Source organism: Halichoeres trimaculatus, unplaced genomic scaffold (assembly GCF_033239565.1).
Source record: "Halichoeres trimaculatus isolate MK-OKI-2021-1 unplaced genomic scaffold, fHalTri1.1 fHalTri1_scaffold_1, whole genome shotgun sequence".
Lineage (NCBI taxonomy): Eukaryota > Metazoa > Chordata > Actinopteri > Labriformes > Labridae > Halichoeres > Halichoeres trimaculatus.
The window spans coordinates 13,436,237-13,460,372 of record NW_027437179.1 but is presented as its reverse complement, the minus strand read 5'-3'; the positions used below and the strand labels follow the sequence as shown (position 1 = coordinate 13,460,372).

General features: G+C 38.9%; 1 protein-coding gene across 2 annotated transcripts in view; it reads left to right on the top strand.

The window, feature by feature from the left end:
- cadpsa (Ca2+-dependent activator protein for secretion a) overlaps window positions 1–24,136 on the top strand; it is a 235,265-nt gene that overhangs the window by 128,354 nt on the left and 82,775 nt on the right. For both annotated transcript variants that reach the window (XR_012598251.1, XM_074669555.1), the window contains exons 12-16: window positions 11,951–12,087; window positions 14,883–15,070; window positions 21,559–21,660; window positions 21,750–21,813; window positions 21,957–22,080. Coding sequence is in view for 1 of the 2 variants with exons in the window: in XM_074669555.1 (XP_074525656.1) it covers window positions 11,951–12,087; window positions 14,883–15,070; window positions 21,559–21,660; window positions 21,750–21,813; window positions 21,957–22,080 (615 nt within the window). In the remaining variant the exon portion in view is untranslated. The remainder of the gene's footprint in view (window positions 1–11,950; window positions 12,088–14,882; window positions 15,071–21,558; window positions 21,661–21,749; window positions 21,814–21,956; window positions 22,081–24,136) is intronic.

Sequence of the window (24,136 nt, the reverse complement as noted above, 5' to 3'; positions counted from 1 at the left end):
AGATGAAGCATTAGTTTGATGTCATTTATTAACCACAAAAAGTATGTGTGTAACAGTGAAGTATTGCTGAAAAACCTCTTGCCACCTTGAACAGAATGCAGCAGTTCCAGGACAACAGGAAACTGATTTCTTTGTCTCCCCCTCTAACGCTGTCACACTGATCGTTGTTGCGTGTTGCACTTTTGACTCAAAAATAATCTAGGGACTAACAGCCCCGTCTAACTTGCAGCTAGTTGTATGCAGCAGCATTTCCTGGAAGCTGTGAGGTGTGACTCTATTAGTACCTCAGTTGTGTCGTGCTTTGTGGCAGTTTTCTTGCTGCTCTCTTGTCAAACTCAGTCTGCACGCTGCAGCAGTTGCAGAGATGGAGGGCAAAACACAAACTGTACTTTCAGGTGCTAAAGGTTCCTACGAGCATGTGTCACAGTTTTAACAGGTAAAAAAATCTTTGAAACCATTTTTAGTTAAACAGATTGTGTACAGCTATTAAACAGTCAAACGTTGGTCCGTTGAAGCAAAAAGCGAGCAACAAGCAGCTTAAAAATGAAATATTTCTAATTTTTTTTTTCAGATGATGCAATTAATGGCACATTGTCATGCGATGTTTGGGAATTTTCATGTGATGTTTGGGAATTTGACTGTCAAGTGTTAAACATAAACAGATCTGACAGGTAAATGACAGACCACAGAGACAGGACTAGATGATTAAAGAGATACAGGATAATGTTTTGCTTGGTCCTCAATTACTGCCAAATAGGGCTGGACGATTTTGGAAAATAATCTAAATGCGATTTTTTGGACCAATATTGTGATTGTGATTTGGCATGTAAATTTTTGGGGGGTGTTTATCTTCTACATTATTCATTAATCACAAGCAATAAAACATTCTACAAAAAGAACCACACATCAAAGGATACTTCAACATATAGTCAATTCTTTTCTGAAGGCCAGGTCTACATGTTATGATGAAATGAGATTAATTGATATATGAATTAATACAAATAACGTGTCTTTAACTATTACACCCACAGTAGAATATTGACTGATGGATTTAACTTCAAGCTTTGTAGATGTGTAATAATACTATCATTACTTTCCTTGAATAAAATCAGAGAAAGGAACAAAGTACTGCACAACATCAGGCCTGGTATGAACAATATCTGATAATAAATATGAATCCTCTTCTCTAGGAATCCCACACTAAATAAACTGCAGAAATGTAAATAAGACTGAATCTCTGGCTCAACTACTGAAATATGTCAACATGTGGACATAAATATTAAATGTATAAAAATCTTACTGATCTCTCATCAGTAAAAAAAAACACAAACCAAAGTGCAGAAATGTAAATACATTTTTTTTGTCTCAACCACTGAAATATTTAAGTGTGTGGTTAGCACTGTTTAAATGCACCTTTTGTTTTATTTGCAGCCTTTGCAATTTGAAAATTGCATTCTATTACGTTGTGATGTTGGTTTAAATTTGATTAATTGTTCAGCCCTACTGCCAAAGTTGACAAAGAAAGAAGTTCCTCCTGATTTTGTTGAAGTTTGAAAGAAGAATGAGATACTCTTTTACTCATGTCAACAATTTAGTTTCAAGAGAAATAGACAAAACACATTTTAAAAATTAATGAACTGAAAGCATCACAACTAAAGTGCTCATTAGGCACAGGCTGTAAACACAAAAAATGAAACATAAATGTCCTCTTTCCCATATTGTTGGAAATGGTTAACCCAATCTGCCAGAGTATATCTTTACACTTTTACATGAAGTAGTGTCCGTTTTGCACAAAACGTTTGCCATGCATCAATGCAACCCTAGTATCCCAAACTTTTATAAAATATATAGTCTTTGGTCCAGTGTAACTAAATAAATGGCTAAAAAGTGCAATAAACCTTAATAAAAATTACACATATTTTTTAAATACAGAATTTTCATAGCTTTATCTCAAAAAATGAATGTAAAAAATATGATGATGTGTGTAAACGTAGGAAGTGATGTGAACAGCTACGGTCTGAATCATAATGTTTTTGTTGTTTATGCTTTTTACTCGATTTCTGAAAACACATGGAAGGAAACAGCGCTCTGGGACATATTGGACGCACATTATGAATATGTAACTCCCTGATCAGTCTTCTCTTGTTTCAAATCTACAGACTACTGCTTGTCAAAACTTAACATGCCAATCGTAGTGCCTGGGCTCTGACGGGCCAACAGTGTTGAATCGAAGTGAATAAGATGGAACAGCTTGTTAAGTAACTAAATGTTTATTTATCATGAAAAACAAATATTTACAATTACCTGACAGGCACAATCTAAAGACCTGTTTTTACTGAAGTGGATATTTTTGAAAGCATGATTTTCCCCATTTTGGCCTTACTAAGTTTGAGAGTTTTAGTTCAACTGAACCTCCTTATTTTAATTTGCCATTTCTGACTATCAACATTTGTTCTTTTCTTCAAGGAGACACTTAGTAACCTTGGTAACATTGTTCATCCAAATGTCAGACTACACACGACAAACTAATTGCAAATTAGGTATTATCGCCACCTACTGGTCTGGCATGCTCATGTTTGCACCCTCAACTGTTTCTGGTTTGGGAGAGAAATGTAAAAGTAATATAAAGCGTATCACCTTTGATGTGGACACAATTTTCTTTTTAATGTAGAGGGAAATCAGATTTCAACTGTATATGTGTGGATGTAAGGGACTGAACAAAGCCTCATTTTTGATGAAAAGTCTTATCTTTTACTTTCAGTGTCTGTGTAAATGTGTAACTCACAATGAGTCTGACACAGAAAAATTAAAAACGATGGCGTGCTGTGAATTCCCCCGTCTGACACCTTCCCTGCTGCAGGGGTGACAGGCATGTAAAACATCTTTGAAGAATGAATCAATCTCCAAAGCCGCTGGTTTGGCTCAGTGGTTAAGAGTGTGCCCCATGTACAGAGGCTCTAGTCTTCATGGCAGAGGTTGCTAGTTCACCAATCACGCTGGTCTAAGTTTGTCTTTCTACGTCTTAGTCTCGTCTTTCTTGTGCTCTTCATGTTTTAAAGTGTTACTGTTAGTCTGTGTGTGCTGCTCCGCTCTCTGCTGTTGAGCTGCTGTAGTGTTAGCGTGTCGGTGGCTGTGCTGTGTGTCTTTATGTTTCTCTGTTTGTTTCTTCTTCTCTTCCTCTTTTTCCACTTGTTCTTCTTCTTTACCCTGACCCTGCTATCTTTGCTGGAGTGATGGGTAAGTGCTTTCCTCCCTCTCTTCCTCTTCCCTCCTTTTGTTGTCCATCCGTCTCTTTTGATAAATATCTCTGTTATTTCAGTGGGTGGATTGGAATAACAGAGATTATAACATCTTTGTGAGTTCATATGCATGCAGCGATGATTCGCTTTGTCTGTGCTTATGTCTGCATCGTTCCATCTGTGCAACATGGATCAGTCATTTTAATAACAGTGCTGCATTTCAGACCAGGAATAGATATCATGAAGTCTCCTTTCAGTGACAAACTCTTGATGTCATGAGTGCTGCAAAGCTATGGCATATCTACTTTATACCAACATGTTGCTACATCATTCATATTCAAGAAGAATCTGTGGCTCTACCTCATTTAAAGCTTTTTGATAAAAATGATTTGTGACTTCCAGCTGAGTGCCTTTCTGAAACTTTGCTTCTTTGTATGTCCTATGGTAAATTTAATCTTTGAAGTTTCACCAGTCTCCACATTTTTTAATAAATGTTGAGGATTTAAAATGTTGATGATACATTTATGAAAGATTGAAAAGAATTACCACATTTTATGAAGCAAAATCCAGAGTAAAAAAGAAAAACAAGTTTTTGTCTTGAATCAGCTGTTAAAGGCAGAATGCTCTGGCGTTTTTAACTAAACAACAATGAACCTGTTCAGCTGAAAAGGGAGTTTATTAGTTCATTTATGTTTTGTCTTTTCATTTGATTTTTTTTCCTGTAGTTTGTCTCTTGATGTTGAAGGATTGCGGGGTTGTGGAAACTATTTGGTGCTCAATCTTGCATATTACCCTCAGCTTTTCTGCAGCCTGTGTGGAAGTGTGAAAAAGTTGCTGTTTAATGAGAATCCCCTTGAGGCTGGCTGCAGAAAGACTGGAAACCCCGTACACACCAAGCCCAAAAAACCCCCCCAGACTTTTAAGGCATTAAAAAGCATATTTACAGCCTGGTTAAAAAAAACGCTTGGGTCTAAATCACTAATTTCGCTATCGACACACACTGCACAGGGATTGGATTTTTTTCTAACTCGGCAGTTTGGAAGAAATTAGGATTGTCTGATTGTCCAATCAGAGACATAGCTCAGGTCGACCGCTGATTGGCTTCAATTCACTGTTCCAGGAACAGATGGGTGACGTCGTAGAGACTACGTCCATATTTAATATAGTCTATGATTCACACCTACTAGTTTGGTAGTTCCAGGGTTGTGGTCTAATGCAGGGGTTGCCAAACTTGTCCATGACCCCCAAAATAGCAGTGCCAAGGACCGTTATCCTTGCTTAGTAAGGGACCTCCAACTAACAGATGAAATATTTTCTGTTTCAATGGTTTTATGTAAAATTTAACAAAAACTTTGATTACATCATTATTTTACCATTAATGAATACATTACCATAAATAGTCTGGATTTATAATTAGCATTATATGATGCCCTTTTGTGACCTCCCTATGGGGTTCCCCTTGTTGAGAAGCACGAGTCTGAGGCATAACAATGTGGTTTTTTTTCTGCCAGTCCAAAGCTTCTTTTTACAAACAAAATGTAAAAATTACTGGAGAATTTTAGGACCCTGCCTCTGAAATTGTTCAAAGTTGCTTCCTCATACACAGCCCTCAAGATGTTAGAAAAAAAGAGTATTCCACTGGACACACAAGATGGTCTTGTTCACAGCAACAAGAGAGAATGGAACAAAGCATACTCATGAACAGAAAAGAGTATGAAGCAGCTTTTCTGTACAGGCCAGTAGTTGCGTGTACATTATCCTCATTTATTACTTTGTTAGAGAATCTTCCTGACTTACACCTGCTCTGCTCTCACACTGGCTCACCCTGAGTTACTGAGTAAGTTTAACAAATGGTGCAGCAGGAAAACTGATTGAGCTCAGAAGAAGAAACTGCCTGAGTGCATTCAGATGTGGAGCCCACTAAAAGTTAAGGACATGTTTCAGAGTTTTGTGCATGTGTAAACGGAGCTAAACAGGGCATTGTTCATAAGTGCCCACACAGGTGGGTTCACAATGTGTTCACACTGCTTCACACAGACACAGAGACACAGCTGAGCTCTAACTCCTCAGTAAAGTGTATTTTCTCCTGTTTGGTCAAATGGAGTTGTTAATGAGACAGAGGCCTCGGAGACACAAATCAACAGTTACACATCATTAGATCTATTTCAGCAGAGTGCGGTCACTCTGATGAGTCCTGGAGGAGAGACCACGCTCACCTCCTCCCCCTCCTCCTTCACCCTCGTCACCTCAGGGATCTCTGATGGAGTCCCGCTGGAGCTCTGAAAGAGCCAAAAAACTGACACCCTAATGCACTGAAGGACTCATGCCAGGATGACATGATAAATTACATGTACTGCAAAAAACTGAAATCTTCTCAAGTGTTTTTGTCTTATTTAAGTAAAAGTTTTCTTATTACACTTGATATGAGCCACATTCAGCTTATCAGTCCAAAAAAATGTCTTTTTCAAGTTATTTAAAGACAAAAATGAGGTCTAAATTGCTTGTAACTAGTAAAATAAAATCTGCCAATGGAACATGAAAGATTTGCTCAAAATTTTGCTTGAAACTAGATTAATGTCTTGATACAAGTAACTTTTCTCTTGTTCCATTGACAAGTTTTTTTTTTTACTTGTAACAAGCAGTTCAGACCTCATTTTTGTCTTTCACTTGAAACAAGACATTTATCTGGACTGAATGTGGCCCATATTAAGTCTAAAAAGACATTTTCCACTGAAATAAAGACAAAATCGTTTGATAAGATTTCAGTTTTTTGCAGTATGCACACACAGTTTTATATCAGTCATTATGTACCGGACTCCTGTAGTGAGCGGATATGAAACTTTTCACTAAAAGGCTTCAACATTTTAACAAAACCAATCATCAATGAAAGTTTAACTCCTCACAGAAGACTGTGATGGAAAGAGGAGCGAATGTGGGCCAACACACTCGAGAACTGAGAAAAGTGTTTCCTGAGAGCGTTGGGGTAAAGTGAATTCACTGAGCGAGCTGTTTTTGTCACAACCACTGGGGTCCCACTGAGACCCAGCAGCTGGTAATTACCAAGTTAAAAGTGCCAGGCCATGAATAATACAGTGAGGTTGCTGCACAATTAAATCAAGCAGCAATCAGTCAATGTTACCAAATAACTACTTGTCAGTTCACACCTGGATCAGTGCAATGAATAATATAACATCATGTCACCGCCGCCCGCCCTTCCGACCCAAATCAAAATAGACTGAATTAAAACATTGTGACAACCAAGACAGAATTAAGAGATTTGTTTTCAGAGAGGTGGAACTGATACTCACAGTTTACTCCTTATTTTTTTGTTGAGACGTCAGATGGTTTAATTTGTTTGCACATATATTTTTTTTTGCCACAAAACAAGATATGATTAACATTTGTTTTGAAGTTTTGAATTAGCTAACTTCAGAAGTATTGGATGTAGGATCTGTAAATGAGCTGATATGTATTGATCCGATTCTTCAAAAGCTTATCACAACAGTCGATCATTTGTTTTTGTTTGGCTCTTTATTTCAGGTAAGTTTCAGGTTAAATTCACCTTGTTTAAGATTATTTTAGGGCCACCGTTAATCCTGGATCAGTTGTTACAGGGAGAGATAGCTACATACCATGTTCAGTCAGCTGAGAAGTTTTCCTTTAAAGTTTTTGAGGCCTTGTTTTGTGTAAAACCCTGGCCCGTAATGTCCCACATCCCCAGTAATAACAATAACCAGGTGCACTGGTTTGACTTAAACATGCCAGTCTAATTATAAGTAGTGATGAAGTTATGTTATGTTTAATTTATCATATCTAAATCACATACAAATTAAAGGTCCCATATTCTGCTCCTTTTCTGCAGTTTAATATGGATCATTGATGTCTACATGAAATGGTAGTAACATGTTTTGGTCCAAAAAGCCAATAAATCAAGCACAGCAGCATTGTTTCCAGGCTCTCATAGCCCCTCTGTTCAGAACGCTCTGATTTAGTGGGCGTGACCTTCATATGTAAATGAGCCACCGCTTATACCACCCCGTTCTTTCGCGTCACTGAGAGCAGCGCCACGAGCTCCGAGTGCAAAATGTTTAAAAAACAGTGAAGCTTGTTTACCGTAACATTACAGGCTGAAATAACAGGCTAACAACAGCTAAAGTTAGCATCCTGAAGCTAACACAGAGACAGGGGGGGACACTGAGGAAAAGCTCTTACATCTGCTCCACAGCACACAGCATTTAAAATACTCACATTTCCAGGGTCCCAGGTTTGTTGGTGGATGGTTGGTAATGTGCCTGGATTCAGGACCAGTCTATTCGCTAGCCATCTGTTGTACTGTCCAAAGTTGGAAAAGCAGTCGGCCGTGAAGTGACTAGCACACACATGCACAGTTTTACTGAGTGTAGCTGGCACATTTCCTTGATTAATGAACTCTAGACACTTAGTCTTATCTTCTTCTGAGATGGGAAGCTTGTGCATGGAACTATGTGGCTGTTTACAGCCAAAAACGAAGCAGTGATGGCACTGATGGCTGCTGGAGCAGTAGCAGGGAGGGGAGTGGGCGGGGAGGTGGTTCAGGGGTGTCTGCTCTGGTGGACCAACCAGGTCAGACTTGCTCCTGATTGGTCAAAAAAGGGAATTGCTGACGTCAGCAAATCCCCAAAATCCAAACAGCTCGTTTTAGGTCCAAATTTTACATCCACAAGCACTACTAACTACAGGTTTTGTTATGAAATATCACTTTTTGAGGGATGGGAGGAAAGCCAAGACCCACAAATTTCACTAAAAGACTCAAAAAGTGATTTTTGCATAATATGGGACCTTTAACTCTTCAGGCTGTTGAGTGGTACCATTCATCCAGTGTCTGAACAATCTGATCCTGTTGTTTTATTATTAATGTTCATCTTTGTTGAGTGACAATGGTGACTCAGAGTAGGACCAGACAGCTTGTTAGCCTTAGCATCAGAATCTACAATCTGTACCTGGTTGGTGTTACATGTGGCGGTTCAGGGTTCTTTACCCCCATGGGGACCCCTCACCCTGATCATGAAGGAGTGCCAGGTATATCTCTTCAAAACTTGCAGCATGTAGTCAAGGCAAGGCCAGTTTATTTATATAGCACATTTTGGTAACAACTGACTTCAAAGTGCTTCACATATTTCAAAATACAAGCACACCAGTTACAGCATAGAGTTTCAGTTACCGTTTGCCTTGTAGCATCAAAGTAGTATAGATATCTGAATAAGTGTCTGCTGTACAGAATGAGTTTTCCAAATTTGAGTTTAAACTTTGTAATCATTTGTTTAAATGCATAAATCCATCAGCTGCAGCTTACTACAAAGAAAGTGGTTTCCTTTCAGGGATGTAGAAATAAGTAAATCTTCTCAAGTAAAAGAAAAGAGTTTCTTTATAACCTCCTCAAAGTCCTGAGTTCTCATTTTTAAAGGGGTGTGGAGTGGGGAGAACTGAAACGATATTAGTAACATATGAGCTCCAAATAATGCCAGAACATCTCTTCCTAGTCGATGTCTAACAAACAGGAGAGTTTTAATGTCTGAACAACACATATTTCCTGTTCCTAAATACTTTAATTTCCACTTTGTTTTTATTTTGCACTTTGTAGATGCTCCCTACATCAAGTCACAACCTACTGAGCAAAGAGTTCAGTAGAAAGTGTAAGGAAGGTGACATGGGAGACTTGTCCTGATCAGAATCAGGTTGTAGCTCACAGTGGATCTGACTGTGGTTGGAAAGAGGTGTCAGCTTTATCAAATCTAGGTTTCTCTGAGCAGTTATTGACCTAAAATGCCAACCTAAAAGTATTTGTAGAGATTTCAGCATAAGCAGTGTGTTATTCTCCTCTTTGACGTTAGTTCACCTGCTGAGCATTATACCAGACATGACAGCCAATAAGCTGCAGTCACACAGCTGATGCACAGCTTGGATCCTTTAAATCTGGTACAATACAAAAGACAGACATTATATATATAATTTGTTTTGTTTTTTAACTAAAATTGTATAAAAAGAGCTGCTTAGATACAGTAACTTGAGAAAATGTAATTAGTTGCTTCCTCCTTACGCTTCAATCACAACTCTTACTTTTAAAATCCTTCTAGCATTAAAGATCTTAAAATGAAACCCTGTAAAGCCTGACCCGTCAAAAAAAAAACATCAGACAATTCTTTTTTTTTTTCAGAACTGAGATGTTTGTTAACCCTTTTAACAAAACCTCCATAAAATAATGCTGTATAATTTTGTTTGTGATGTATTTTTTGTATCACATTTGATAAATCTGGCAGTTTTGGAAACTTCTCACTGAAATTTTCCGTAAGTATGATTTCTTTCAAGGCAGAAAATTCCTATTTAGAAAAAACAGTCACAATTTAGATGTTAGTCCTACCACAGCTTCTTGAAAATAAATAATGATTTTCATAAAAAATAAGTGTGTTTCATGAGAGCAGCCATTTTGAAAAGGGCCAAAGTATAACTTCAGCTGCCTGTAGTGGAATGATCATCCTCAAGGGGGTAAAAAACATTTTTTTAAACATTTTTACGGAAATTGTTTGTCATGTTGATGAGATAGACGTCTTTCAAACTCATGTATCAAATATGATATACTTGGCAATAAAGTGTTAAAATACAGCCCAAGAAATGTCTCGATAAAATATCTCATCTACATGCAGTTCACTTCTGATCAGATCAATAGTTTTAAGTTCCACTAAGTTAGCTTCAGTTTTAAAGCCAGGAAAATATCAACTCTCGCAAAAATCTTGCACCGTCTCTGTACTCTCACTGTTTAAAACAGTTAATGACAATCCTATTTCATCCCCATTTTAAGGTTTACAGAGATGTTTGTTGGAGAGGTTGGGTGTTGGTCTTCACAGTCGTAGTTCCAGAACATTCTGGACGTGTCTCATGGTCAGTCTATAAAAAAAACGGAGCCCCATGCAGAATAGCCCCCAAATGCTTTTGGCCATCAAACCTTTGACCAGCAGTGAGTCCGCTGCCTCCTGGACCCTCTCCTCTGGATCTATAAATGAGTAGCAGCCATCAATCATTGTCAGGGCCATCCTTCCCCTGCCCAGACGGACGGGGGTGACTAGTGTCACTGCATGTTACTGTCCAGCCCTCCCGCCTCCGCTCCGGCTCACTCACATCAAACAGACCTGACAGGCCACCAGCTACAGACCAAAGGGGCACCGCAATGTCACCTTTTTAGAATTTTTAGGGGGGAGGAAATGGGGTGGGGGGGACTTGTTGAGGGGACACAATCAGCTCCCAGCGTCATGCTTTATGTTTTGTTCACTGATTGACAGCTGGGGTGCCTCTGCTGGGTGGGAGGAAGGACGCTGGGTGACAAAGTTCTTGATTGCTGTGTGGTTTAGTGAAACCTTCACTCACGTATGTGCCAGGTTTGTCCTGACTGACGGGAGGACACGTGTCCACTCTGATCCTTCTGTCAGGGATCAAAGTTTGACTCAGTCTGTGAGAAGTTTGCAGTTATTGAGATAACATAATACTGTAATTTATGAATCAGGCTGTACGGCTTCCTCTTAGCAATCTCCCCAAAACAAAACAAAACAAAGCTTTTTAAATAAAGGGAAATTAAGTTTATTTATTTATTTCTAAGACGTTTCTTTATGATTTTGCGATTTTTTTTTGGCACAGCTTAAATTTCTCAATTATGACTTTTCTCTATTGAAAGATGTGCCGACCTTGATATTTTTTAATGGAGTGTTTTCTTGATATTGTATTTTATTGGGTAGGAACTAGATGATCGATCGATCGGTGCCAATTTCCTTAATTTTGGGAGATTGGTGATCAGTGATGGGTGATCAGCCCATCCTTACATGTGAAACTGATCTTTTATACCTCTTGGAAGGTCTGACAGCCAGCAATTGTTGCTTTTTGCTCTCAGACCTAAAACTCAGGACACTTTAGAATCAGGATCAGACTCAGAATACTTTATTGATCCCAGAGGGGAAATTTCATGTCAGTTACTTTATTGGTTGTTATAGCTAAAACATAGAGATTTTATTGTTTCACAAGTATGGTACAATGATTTTCAACTGAATAAGATTGGAACATTGAAGGTATATGCTGTCAGTTATAAAAAAATAAAAATGGGTATCAGCAGGTCAGGCTTTTTAAAGATCAGTGATCGGCCAGAAAATTGTGATCGGTGCACCCCCAGTAGGAACAGCTGGAGACAGAGACAGGCAGAATTAAGAGGAGAGTGCAAAGATGACTGTAGCCTTAGCCATGAAGCTCATGCCAAGCTAAATGATGCTATGCCCTGTATGACCAGCAGGTGGTGATTGGACGCCCCTGCTTTGCTTTCAAAAGAAATAATTTAGAAGTATGTATGAACACCACATGAATAAAATCCCTGACCTCAGAACGTACCTTTAGAGTTCACCTCCTGAAAACTTTTCCGACTTTCCCCACCTACTCAGTCACCACAGGCGCCCCCTCATGGACTGCTGCTGATGAAGTCAATGCTGGACACAAACTACTGACTTTGTTGATTTAAATGAGAATAATTCCACTTTTTTTGTTTTAGAATTGAAATAAAAGTGTGTACAGCATTGCTTTATGACTGGCACTTCATATTCAGACTGCTTTCTTAAATCATGAACGTAACATCAAATTATGTTTCTGCTGTGTTGTGACCTCTTCCTTCTTTTTCTCTCTTTGTTCCTGAATCTCTACAGATGCGGATCGAGCCCAGAAGCACGGCATGGATGAATTTATTTCTGCCAACCCCTGTAACTTTGACCACGGTTCACTCTTTGAGCTGGTGCAGCGCCTCACTCTGGACCACAGACTCAATGACTCCTACTCTTGCCTGGTGAGCAACGGTTTTATCAAACAGACTCTGTGTGACAATGGAGTCAAACATTTTTAATAAAAATCTGCTGTAAAGACGACATTCGACTCTGCTGGACAAACACCACAGAGCTGTTGTGTGTCAGAGATGGATTTCACAGCAGTTGTAGGATTTCAGAAGCCCTTAATTTAAAGGAAGCTGAAGAGCAGAGGTCCAGAGGTCTGGGTTTACTCTGGACACTGTTCATGCATGCTGAAAATATTTCTAATTAAACATTTAATGATGCTTATCAAGGCGTTAATTCTTCTGGTGAACTCCTGGAGAAGGGCAGGCCGGAGGAAATTATGGCTGCGTGCAGTAAATTTGGGGTTCTCTCTTTTTGGAGTCTACACCATCAGTTTGTTTTAATGAGCTTTAATTAAAGCAGGCAACAGCACTGAGTCGGCTTCAGACCTCAGTTTAGTTAGTTGCTTACATTTTTGTGTAAGAATATGCGAGAGCAGTTATGCACGTATTTCTTCCAAGAAGAAGAAAGTATCGCATTTCAGCCAAGATTCATGGACTGTGAGTAAATGATCATTGAGATGTTAATATTTTATTTAAAAGGGGTGTGAGGAGTTTCAAAGTGATCTTGAAAAAAGTCTCTTCTAGTTATATGCCCCATCATAATCCACACTTTAAAATGAGATTATCAGCGCCAGGTTATTTTGAAATACTTAGTAATTTATACTTTATAGCTTCTCGATCGGGTTGAGCAGGACCAAAGAAATTTATGGCACGTCTCTATGACAACACCACGCCGGCTGATGAAGTCTGGAAGTGAGAAGAGAGATCTGTGTTTTTCTCTGCTGAAAATGGTTTCTTGGATTAATTTTGTAGTGATGGTGCCTGCAGGATCCACAGGAGCCTGACTGTCAGACAGAAAAAGGACTGAAGAAAAGCTAAACGGGAGAGTCACAGCCCAAGCTAAAGGCTAACACAGGAGCTAAACTGTTTGTGATAATGTTGATTCCAACCCACAGTCAGCAGTTATTCTGCAGTGGTCTGTTCAAACTTGAGAGTCTATCAATAAAATGAAGAGTGAAGTTATGTTAGCTCTGATTGGTAGATGAGCACTGGCAGGAGGATTCACTCACATTACACGTTACAGACATGTCTCACAGCTCTGGGCTGTCAGTACTGCTAGGTATGGACAGCTACTAAACTACTGTATGAAATGACAGTTTCCTTGTTGTTAGCCTACGGATACATCAGAGCACTGGGCTGGTAGTGCTACATAGCCGGCTACTAGAGTACGGTACAGACTTATGTTTACTTCTTGTCACGCTTCAAATACAATGCTATATAACTGCACTGATAAATACCTTACCTCGGTGTGTTGTATCTGGCAAAAAGTTGTCTTGAACAAAGAAAATTTGTTCTAAAACAAACACATACCTGGTTTAAAGTCACATCTTTATGACAGTGCTTGTGAGACTCCGGGCCAGAAGGTGGCGAGGCAGTCCAATTAAAGCAGAACCTCCTCACGGCATCTTGAAAGTTGTTTGTCAGGATAAACCCCTTTTATTTATCATCTCTATGTGAGGGCTCTCATAAATTGAATCTAGTTCAGCTCTGGTCCTTTTTGCTTTTATTTTGTACCATCAATGATAGAGCAGAGTTCAGTCTACCTGCAAAGAGGTTTGGGGACTGAGGAAATATCTGGTTTATTTTTAACGGTTGATCCCATCTGCAGTTGACCAAAGTCACATGACCGCTTTATTGGATATAAAAAACAAAAACAGATTGTTTGGTATTTGGTTTAGGACAGGGACTTTAGTTGACAAAAAAATAGCATTTAGATGCCAGTAAATGATGTATTTTAATGTGGAAATCTGGCTCTTTACTGACAGTTTAATTAAGGTTTAATTAAGATAAATGACAAGGTGTCTTAAACTATCACACCTGACTTGTTTTAATGAGTGAGATACCTCACTGATATTAATAAATAACTTTTCAAATAGTCAGATTGAAAACTAATAAAAAATGTAAATTAAACTTCTCGTAACGTTAGCGGAGACCACGTCAGGTACCAAATTTTACAAGTTCGTCTTTACCCAGGCAAATCAACAACTAACAAACTGGATTACAAACCAATAAGTGCACACCAGGAATAAATGAGTGGCTGGAAGACTGAAGAGACAAAGACCTTGTACACACATAGCCAGGTACTTTCAAAAAAAGGACTATCCCCCATATTCATTTAAAAAAATACTTTTGTCCACACACCAAGCAAATCTGCTGGTAAGTGCAGCTCAAAGCATGCGAAACCCATATTTGGCAGTGTTTTTCAGACATGAAACATCCAATGAAGATGAACCATCATCATTCAGCTGTGACATTTGAGAACCAAAAACTATTTTCCTGGTGTATACACGAAACCATAAAGCTGGAGTTTTCCTAAATCTTCATTTTGGCTAGAGTTTTCAGAAAACATTATTTTCAGTGACGCCTAAGCGTATAAAAATATTTGCGGCTTCCCAAATACCCGGGAAAGTGTGGACATGGCCAAAGACAGAAGGGCACTGGACTTAACTCTACAGAGGAGAAAGGAAGTTTCAGGCAATCAGAGACAGAAAAACAAACAGGTGGATGACGCATGAAGACGGGAAGTGGATGATGGTTACCATAATAAAACAGGAATAAAACAATCATACAAAGGAAACTGAAAAAATGAGCTTCCAAAGTGGCAGTCGTGTTTTGGGAAGTGTGAGAGTGTTGACATATGTGCTGTGTTAAAATGGAGCAGCTTCATTTTGTGTGTTTGTTTCCCACAGGGCTGGTTCAGTCCCGGTCAGGTGTTTGTCATGGACGAGTACTGCGCCCGGTACGGCGTTCGAGGCTGCCACCGACACTTATGCTACCTGAGTGATCTGCTGGAGAGGGCCGAGAACGGAGCCATGATCGACCCCACCCTGCTGCACTACAGCTTCGCCTTCTGTGCCTCCCACGTCCACGGAAACAGGTACAGATCAGCCACTGTACTCCGTTTCTTTCTCAGTTTGTGTCCATCCTTTTCAGTTGCTCTGCATGTTGATTATTTTCACTTTGCATGATGTTTGCATGCTTACTTTGCCTCATTCTTTTGTCTTTTGTCTCTTGTGTCACCTCTTTACCTTGTTTACTTTCACAAATCATCCCTTCCTCTAAACCTTAACCCTCACATGTGCACTTAGCCAGCGTGTGTCTGAGTTGTTAAACTGGCCTGTAAATGAGGCTGAACTTGAAAAAGCTCTCTACCCCTCCGCCCCTGATCTCCCTGCCCAAACTTCTAGAAAAGAACTCAAAATCATTGAATTCATGAAGAAAATTGACCCCAGGTCTCCACTTTTCTCTGGAAGTAGAAGGTAGGTCACCTTTGATTTAATCAAAAGAGTGCTATGATCTGTGTTGCTTCTTTGATGCAAAGAAAGATCCACAAACACAAACCCAACCAGGTGTTTTCTATGTCTGAAGAATAAATATTCTTTTTAAACTTTATCTCAAATGGTTTACATTTCTGCAGCATCTCTGTGAGTGACGCAGGAGTCACACGGCTGTCATCCCAGTCTGTACCCTGTAATCTAAGTTGCAGTATTTACCTCTCGTCTAATCTGCTGTGATGTCTGTCTGACATCAAATTTGTCAACATCAACATCAGCTGTCTGCAGATGAAGAGTAACAAAGATAGACGAGGGCCAGTCCAGCGCTGAGGGCAGAGGTCAGGGGGGGCCGTCTGTCAGAGCTGAGACTTATTTCCTGCTGCCAGAGGACTGGACTCAACGTGGTTAATTATAAATAACAAAATTATAAACACATACATTTTCATTCACATCCTTATGTAGTTAATCACAGTCATTAAACCCTTAAGTAAAACACACTATCGTCAGTGTGTGTGTAGATATACAGGACTAACAGAGTCCTGTTCTGCCGGTCCAGCCTTGCCTGGAGGTCGAGGGATGACAGGTTGACAGGTTGTCATGTGTGACGGCTGAATGTCTCCGCTCCCAACGCTGCTGCGTGTGCCCCAGTGCACACACCTCATGCAGACCCCCCCCCCCCCCCTCTCCCAAACAAACACACACACACACACACACATGCAGATAAACACCCCTCCCCCACACCGGCCTCCTAATAGCCTGCTGGCCTGGAGGTGTTGGTGCACCAAGTTGGACCCGGTTGCCCAATCGCCGGTGAAAGTGTCAGGATTTGACTTCTGTCCAGATAAATGTCGACTCCGTTTAGATCGACTTTTTGTTGAGAAGAGGCTTTAGACAAACAAACATCAGTCAGCTGATCTTTATTTCACCATAAATATTAAAAAGAATCAGTTACAAAATAAGTTTGATGTGAACCTTTGAGTGATGATGAAGTAAAATCTTTCACTTAAATCTTAATTTAAAGAGCATTTCAGATAAACTGGATCAAAGAAAATCTAAAAGTGCACAATATTTGAAAAGCAGAATTTGTGGTTGAAACAGTGATTCTAAATATATTTTTCGCAGATTTTCCGTATGATTAAAGTATGATTGGCTTTTAACTGAACGATGTGATTGTGAGAATAACTGATTCCAAGATGATCTAGATTTTTTCTAAAGATCGATGTAAAAAAAAATGCTTATTTAAGCAAATTTTCCATTATCAATGAAGTATTTTTAATGTTTTTGATGAAAATTTGTGGCATAAAAGATGAAAAAAAAATGTCGGAAAATCTGAGTTCAAATATTCTTAGAGTCCAGTTTGACCTATGCTTAATTTTTGAGCATTTTTCAACTGTTAAAGGTTGTTCACCAAAATAGCTCATGAATTTTTTTGAAAGTATGTGAAATTATTGAACAGTCTTTAAAATGGTGAAAACAAAGATCTACTAATAATGTTGAGAGAGTGATAAAAAAATGAGTGCGTTCCAAGAATCCACTCTTTATGTGAGGATTGAAGGATGAGGCATGGTAAATATGAACATGTTAGATAATATACAGGTTTCATATTGAAAAAATGGACAGACAAAATTAAAAACATGCCCCCTCATCAGCAGTCATGCACCTTAAGTGTCGTCTGCTGCATGTTAAAGAGGATGTGCACACGTGGCCGTGGCGGCGTCTGTCTGGCACTGATGGCTCATTTGCTTGTTTGTCGTCATCAAAGCTGTGAGGTCAGGAGGTCAGGCAAACATGAGGAAGCTGCCAAGAAATAACACGCTGCTGGAAGATAAAAAAGCCAGAGCCCTGCAGGACATAATGAGTGTGAAATTTTCCCCTTTCATTTTCTGTCACTGTGTCCTTTTTACCCTGGATTTATGTTCAGGATAATACACCCGAAGTCACTTCATCCAAGGCTTGCATAGTTTTGTTTATTTTTATTTTAAATTTCACTCAAAGAACAATAGTCAGCTCTCATGAGGTTTAGGAGTTCATCATTTTCAGTATTTATTGTGTTTTCTCTTCTTCCCACAGCCTCATAAAAAAACTAATAAATATGATGATTGTAATTTGGTCATTTTAAATCTGAAATCTTCTAAGAAGCAGCTTTTAAAAAAAACGAAAGAAAGAAAAGAAAAATATTCGGGCAAGAAGCTTCTGTCATCCGTTGTACATATTTTTACCCATTATATAATTTATTTTCCTCCTTTGTTGCATATTGTTCCTTCAACTCAAGTTTTAAGTTTGTTTTTATCGTTGTTTCTTTGTAGGTAACCTTGGAACAAGAGCAAACAATCTTAAAGGAAATAAATTTAAAATTATTTTCTCTCTCTTAAACTAAAATAAATTAGCTAACATTTTGTAAAATGTTGCAAGAATTATCATGCAATTAAAAAAATGTATTGAAGACAAAAAATGTGTCATTAACTTTGCTTAAAACACTAAAGGTAATGAAAAGTTATATTGCACTTTTAAAGAACACCATAACCTTGAATTTAAAAATGACTGTATAAACTAATAACATTCTGTATTTTTTAGTTTGTTTATTCAGCATTCTTTGCTTTAGGCTTTGCCATTATATACCAATTCATTTATTATAATGTATTTATATAATATCTTCAAAAACGTGTGTTTACAAAGTGTTTTATAAAAACAAAAGTAGCAAAAAATAAACATAGGTACCAAGCAACAGCCCACTAATTTAACCTGAACCCAAAACTTATGTTTCAGCCAGATAGAGAAAAACCCTGATAAAGAAACTCAGCGACATATTGACCCAACTCAGGAACTCAAACAACACAAAATAGATAAACATTCATTGTTTTTTATCCATCTTATTGTGGATCTTGAAGCGCAGCACAGACGTCTTATCTCATATGAGTGCATTTGGAGCTGCTCTAACCCGTCAATCAATGTGTTATGCTTGGCTGAAGCAATTCTCACCCAGTGTACATAAACGAAAGTTCATGAGTACAAAACAAAAGTAAATACAATAAAATAAAATAAAAAAAACAGTTATATTTTTAGGTTGTGTTTAATGTCTTGATAAAATTCATTTACAAATCAGCAGAAACCATGCAGGAGATGAAACCACAGGTTAGAGCAGTGTCAAATTTCTGCAAAAGTAGAGGATGTTTCTTTGCACAATAAGATGAAACATCTATACAGTGCTTTATGATCTTTAATAATCAGTGAATGCTCTTTTATTTAGTCATTTCCAGTTCAGGACATATGGAAACACTAAGTGCAGGAAATTCTTTAATGAGAAATCTTGTGCTAAATGATAACTTCTTGGGGGGCAAAATTGAAAGATTGGGATTTTCTGTTTGACAATATCAAAATCGGGAGTCTTTGTCTAAAAAATCTTATATATTTTTTTCAAATTAAAATTCTTCATTTCAGCCTTTGTTTATAAACTGGATTGGAAAAAAGTTACCACTTTTCTCCAGCAGGGGGTGAAATATTTCTCTCTGACTCATGTGATGTGCATTTTATGGGAAAATATGGCTCCTGATTTAGTCTGTAGACATTATCATCATCATTTTACTTTTTCACATGGTTTGGTATTAAAAAAGAAAACAAAAAATCCCCAAAGTCTTAAATATCAAAGAATGGCAAGTTAAATCAAATCGACACTCCAAAAATCGTAATAAAATCGAATCGCGAGAATAGCATATTGTCCCAGCCCTGTTAACTTCCTACATGTCAGGGTTTACCCAAAGCAGTTTTTAAAATTTTTTTCATCATAAGTCTTAATTCTGAGTCTGTTATAACATCTCTCTAAATGTGGAGTTGTCGTGTATTAAAGCTTCATTTTTGAAGAAATATTTCTTTCAGCGTTCTTATGGATTATCTAGTTTTGCTAAGGTTTCCTCCTCTGCTGTGCGCTCCAGCAGCAGACGCCTACAGGTGGCAGCGACACACTGACAGTGTCTGTTCAAATGTTCATGAGAGGTGAGGCCAGCCGGGACGAGATGATCCCTGATGCTAAACAAATTGGTCCATCTCAGATTGTAACACCGTACTCACAGAGCAGAGCTGCAATGATAACCCCTCCCATCACACACACACACACACACGCGCGCGCGCACACACACACAGGGGGAGAGTTTCTCAGTGTCTGCTGAAATGACATGTCAAAGGGTTGTGGGGGGGCGAGTGTCATGTCCCCTGCTCCTCATCGTGCTGTCATGGCCACCAGTCCAGCGCCTCTTCTGTCACATGCACTCTGCTCACACTCCACCCAGACTTCAGCATGTCACAAACAATAAACACACACAGCCAACACACACACACTCACACACGTACCTGCTCCCACAGCTGTAATCACTTAATTTGTATATAAATACCAACAGGGATACAAAATCATTATGAAACACAACACACTCCTTTAGGAAACTGTAATTAAATGCATCTAATTGAATACATGTACAGGTCAGATGAATTAGCTTAAGTCAGCCAACAATATTGTTACATTTGGGGGGTGGGGGGTGGGCTGGCTGGTTTCCTGCTTTCATTAATGGAAAAGACAGTTTAAATGTGGGGAGAGATGGGGAGGGGGATGACATGCACTAATTGGCAAAAGGATAGGGAGTCAAACCTGCCGCCAGCACCAGAGCCAAAGCAACATCCAAAAATGATATTTGGAACAGAAAACATATAGAAACTAGAAAAACACTCAGAGAGCAAAGACCTCCAACATGCATATTGTGATTCTAACGCAACACTTCAGTTCAACTTTAATGTTATACTTCTTTTCAGCAGACTGTCTGCTACAATTTGGTGTTAATTGCAGGTTTGTGCGATAATTTGTTACCTGACAGTGTTGAAAATTATGATGACCCGAAAATATTTCATATTCTACATCATAGTATCCAGAATATTGGCAGGATCTGGATCATACTTTTACATCCGTCAGAAATTATGGTGACCTTGTCTTGTGTTGTTTTGCAAAGCAATCCGACCATCTATCGTACAGTTATATACACATATGGTGAAAATGGCCCTATCTCACAATGATAAAGAATCCTTTAAAAAAAACCTGGATCCAGACGGTGATCTAGATCCCCTCCAAAATGTAATCACTTCTTTCTTATCACATTTTGAACATTTCCTGAAAATTTCATCAAGATCCATTCATAACTTTTTGAGTTATACTGTGAACAGACAAAAGTACATAGAGTAGATAAACTTGGTGCTTATGTGTGTCAAGGAATATATCATTCAGGGCCACTATGAGACCCAGCATGGCAAAAAAATCAAAGACAGCTGGGAATAGAGAGGGTATATGAATTGCTGGTGTGTCTGAGGAAGCAGTGATCTGTTTTTATTTTGAGCCAAGAGGCCAGGGATGCAGCAATAAAAGGTAGCTACCTAATTGCTAACGCTAGCATCAAAACTGTTCTATAAGGGGGGTTCATGAAAAGATGCTGGAGGCTTCAGAAGTTGTGTATCCTGAGAAGAGACAAACTTTTGTCAACATTAGCCTGATGAGGAAAACGGTGGCAGAGAGGATTTCAGAACAGTTTCCCATGTGTTGTACATAAATAAGGCAGGGAGCAATGGATTGATGTTTTATATCCATTCCTTTAACTTCACATGAATTTCACTCAGTGGCAAAATGCAAAGCACAACCCACAGCTGACGGGTTTCTGCTTCCTGTTTGGAGCAGAAAATCATGGTGGAGCACTTTTGGGACCTATGAGAAGCTGGGGACACTCGTGACACAATGACATACTTTGTGTGTTCACCCATTTCATTATTGGGGTTCTCTGGAGCTTTCACATTTTTTTCCATCAATTTGGTTCCAGAGCTGGGTTGGATCTGGTGCCTAATCTGGAAACCGGTTCATGAGTTTCACCAGCTCCTTGCTCATATACAGACAGGCTTCAGCCAGGGGCTTGGGATGGAGTAATTATCACCAATAAAAACCCACCCAAAACTATGTTGTGACCACCGACAGCAGAAGTGTTTCAGTTTAACCAAAAGTAGCTGAACAGAAGTGATCGTGGATACTGCCTCCTTTAATTCACTGCGTGTGTCAATTGTCTTTTAGGCCCGATGGTATCGGCACAGTCACGGTGGAAGAGAAGGAGCGCTTTGATGAGATTAAGGAGAGGCTACGGGTTCTTCTGGAAAACCAGATTACACACTTCAGGTAGGGTCATGAAAGACATCAGTTTACCAAACTTCCTAAAGCAGAGTGTTAAAGGTTGAAATGAAAATGTTTAAATGTTTCTTTTACAGGTACTGCTTCCCATTCGGACGACCAGAGGGAGCTCTGAAAGCAACTCTGTCCCTGCTTGAAAGGGTAAGACCTCTGAAGTGCTGTACTGATGGATACAAGGCTGTTTATGATTCAGTGACTATAGTAGCTTGAGGAGCACCATGCAGACAGTGTGAAGTAAAATCATCAGATGGACACTAAATGAGAGTGGGGTTCTTTTATTTCAGGTTCTGATGAACGATATCGTCACTCCGGTTCCACAAGATGAAGTGAAGTCCGTCATCCGGAGATGCCTGGAGCAGGCAGCTCTGGTCAACTACCAGCGCCTGTCAGAGTATGCCAAACTGGAGGGTAGGTTCACTTCAATAACTGTTGTTTTTTAGTTATTATATAATTTGAAGTTTACCACACATCATTACTCTGTCCTGATATGACTGCTATTACAACAAGGGGGGCTTGATGTTCTGAAAAGGGTTTGGAGAGTATCTTTAAACTCAGCGACAAAAGAATGTTATTTTTATTGGAAAGCTCATAGTCAAAGTAATTTACCAGGTTTCTCAGTCCTCAATAATTACTGTTTTAATGATTCTTCAGTGAGGAGATGACTAGAAATCTTTGTTCTCTAACTGTTTATTTTGAAATAAATTTGGTCAGTACTTTGTTTACGTGTAAATCTACAGTCGTGTTCTTTTTTTTTTCGGACTGACTGGGTCAGATAAAACTTACACTTAACTTAATGAGCATAAAACAATTAGAGATTCCAAGATTGTGCTGTCAGAAAAGTTATGGTGTGTTCAGACAAAAGCACAACTATATTAAAGGGATAGTTCAGTTTTTTTGAAGTGGGGTTGTATGAGCTCTATGTGACCACTAAGGACATTAGATACAGTAGAAACAGTCGTGGCAGCAGTAACACTCAGCACCTTGATGTCCAGAGTCCCTGGATGTTTCCTCTGTATTCCTTTCAGTCTCCATCTGTAGCAGCTCTTCTTCTGTGTAGCTACTTCGGTTCATACAGGTATCCTTTTGGTTCCAAAGTGAATTAAACTTCATCGTCGCTGTCATAGTCACTCATTTTGAATTTCCTACGCTGCCTCACAATCCTTAGAGTACAAACAAAAGAATTACGATACTTGATCAAACATACACGAGGCTACAACCAGCGCCTGAACAAAGCATAGCTTGTTTACATTCCCGACAGCTGAAAGGAGGAGGGCACTAGAGCTGCACGGAAGGATACATGACCAGTTAGTTAGGTCTGGATAAATGTTAATATATACGAAGACTTAATGCACTTAAAAATTATTTTATGTAGCGTACTCTTAAACTGTGGTATTACTTTTTGATTTTAGTTCTTGTAGGCAGAGAAAATAGCCTTTGAATTTGGTACGGTCTCTCCCTGTTGGCGCCTATTTCCTCGTCACCACTGATTACAGTTTGTGTCTTACTGAGGGAGAGGAGACAACTTTCTACTGTATCTAATGTCCTTAGTGGTCACATAGAGCTCAAACAACCCCACTTCAAAAAAACTGAACAATCCCTTTAATGTGACATGTTTGACAGCAGGATAACCTTTAATTGATAATGTTTAAACACAGCATGTTAACGATCATGCTCCTTAATGTGTTTGAAACAGTGTCTTAGTTTACAGCATCATGAGGAGACGTGTCAGGCTGACCTGAACCTGTATGCACGTCCAGTCTTTACACTAAGGTGTCCATTAGACTTAACGTACTATCATGCAATGGCCCAATTGGCCGTAGCCGAATACACGACTGAAAATAATCGTCCAGTTAACTAATTACACCATGAAAACGAGGCAGCTGCAGAATGTCTTATCACGGAAAACCCCCATCCAACAAATGGCGAGCAGTAACTGTGCAACTGAGAGAAGATTAAGAAAAAAAAATTTTGTCAATAAAAATGGACATTTTGTCACATGAATATAGAACAAAGAAAACAGGCGTTATCAATGAGTTAGTCGCCAAAGATAACAAAGAAAGAGAAAGGGAACATTTGGCTTTGTGCTGTAAAATATAAGGCTGAAGGTCCCACTGTCCAAAGTGTTAATGAAATGAAAACATTTCCTGCAGCCTGTCCTGCTAGCTGATGGAGCAAATTTATTTCATTTATTTAATTTAACCTTTATTTAACCAGGTTAGTCCCATTGATATTAAAAACCTCTTTTTCAAGAGAGACCCAGCCAAGACAGGCAGCAGCAAAAACACCAAGTTATAGACAGGAAGCACAAAAAAGACAAAGCACAGTCAATAAATGACAAGCTAATGGATTAAAACCATGTTCTGGGAAACAACTGTTCAAACAACTGAGCTAGAACACTGGAATTTTATTGAATCAGCCCCCACGTCTTTCATTTTAGATTTAAATGACCTCAGACATCTGTTTG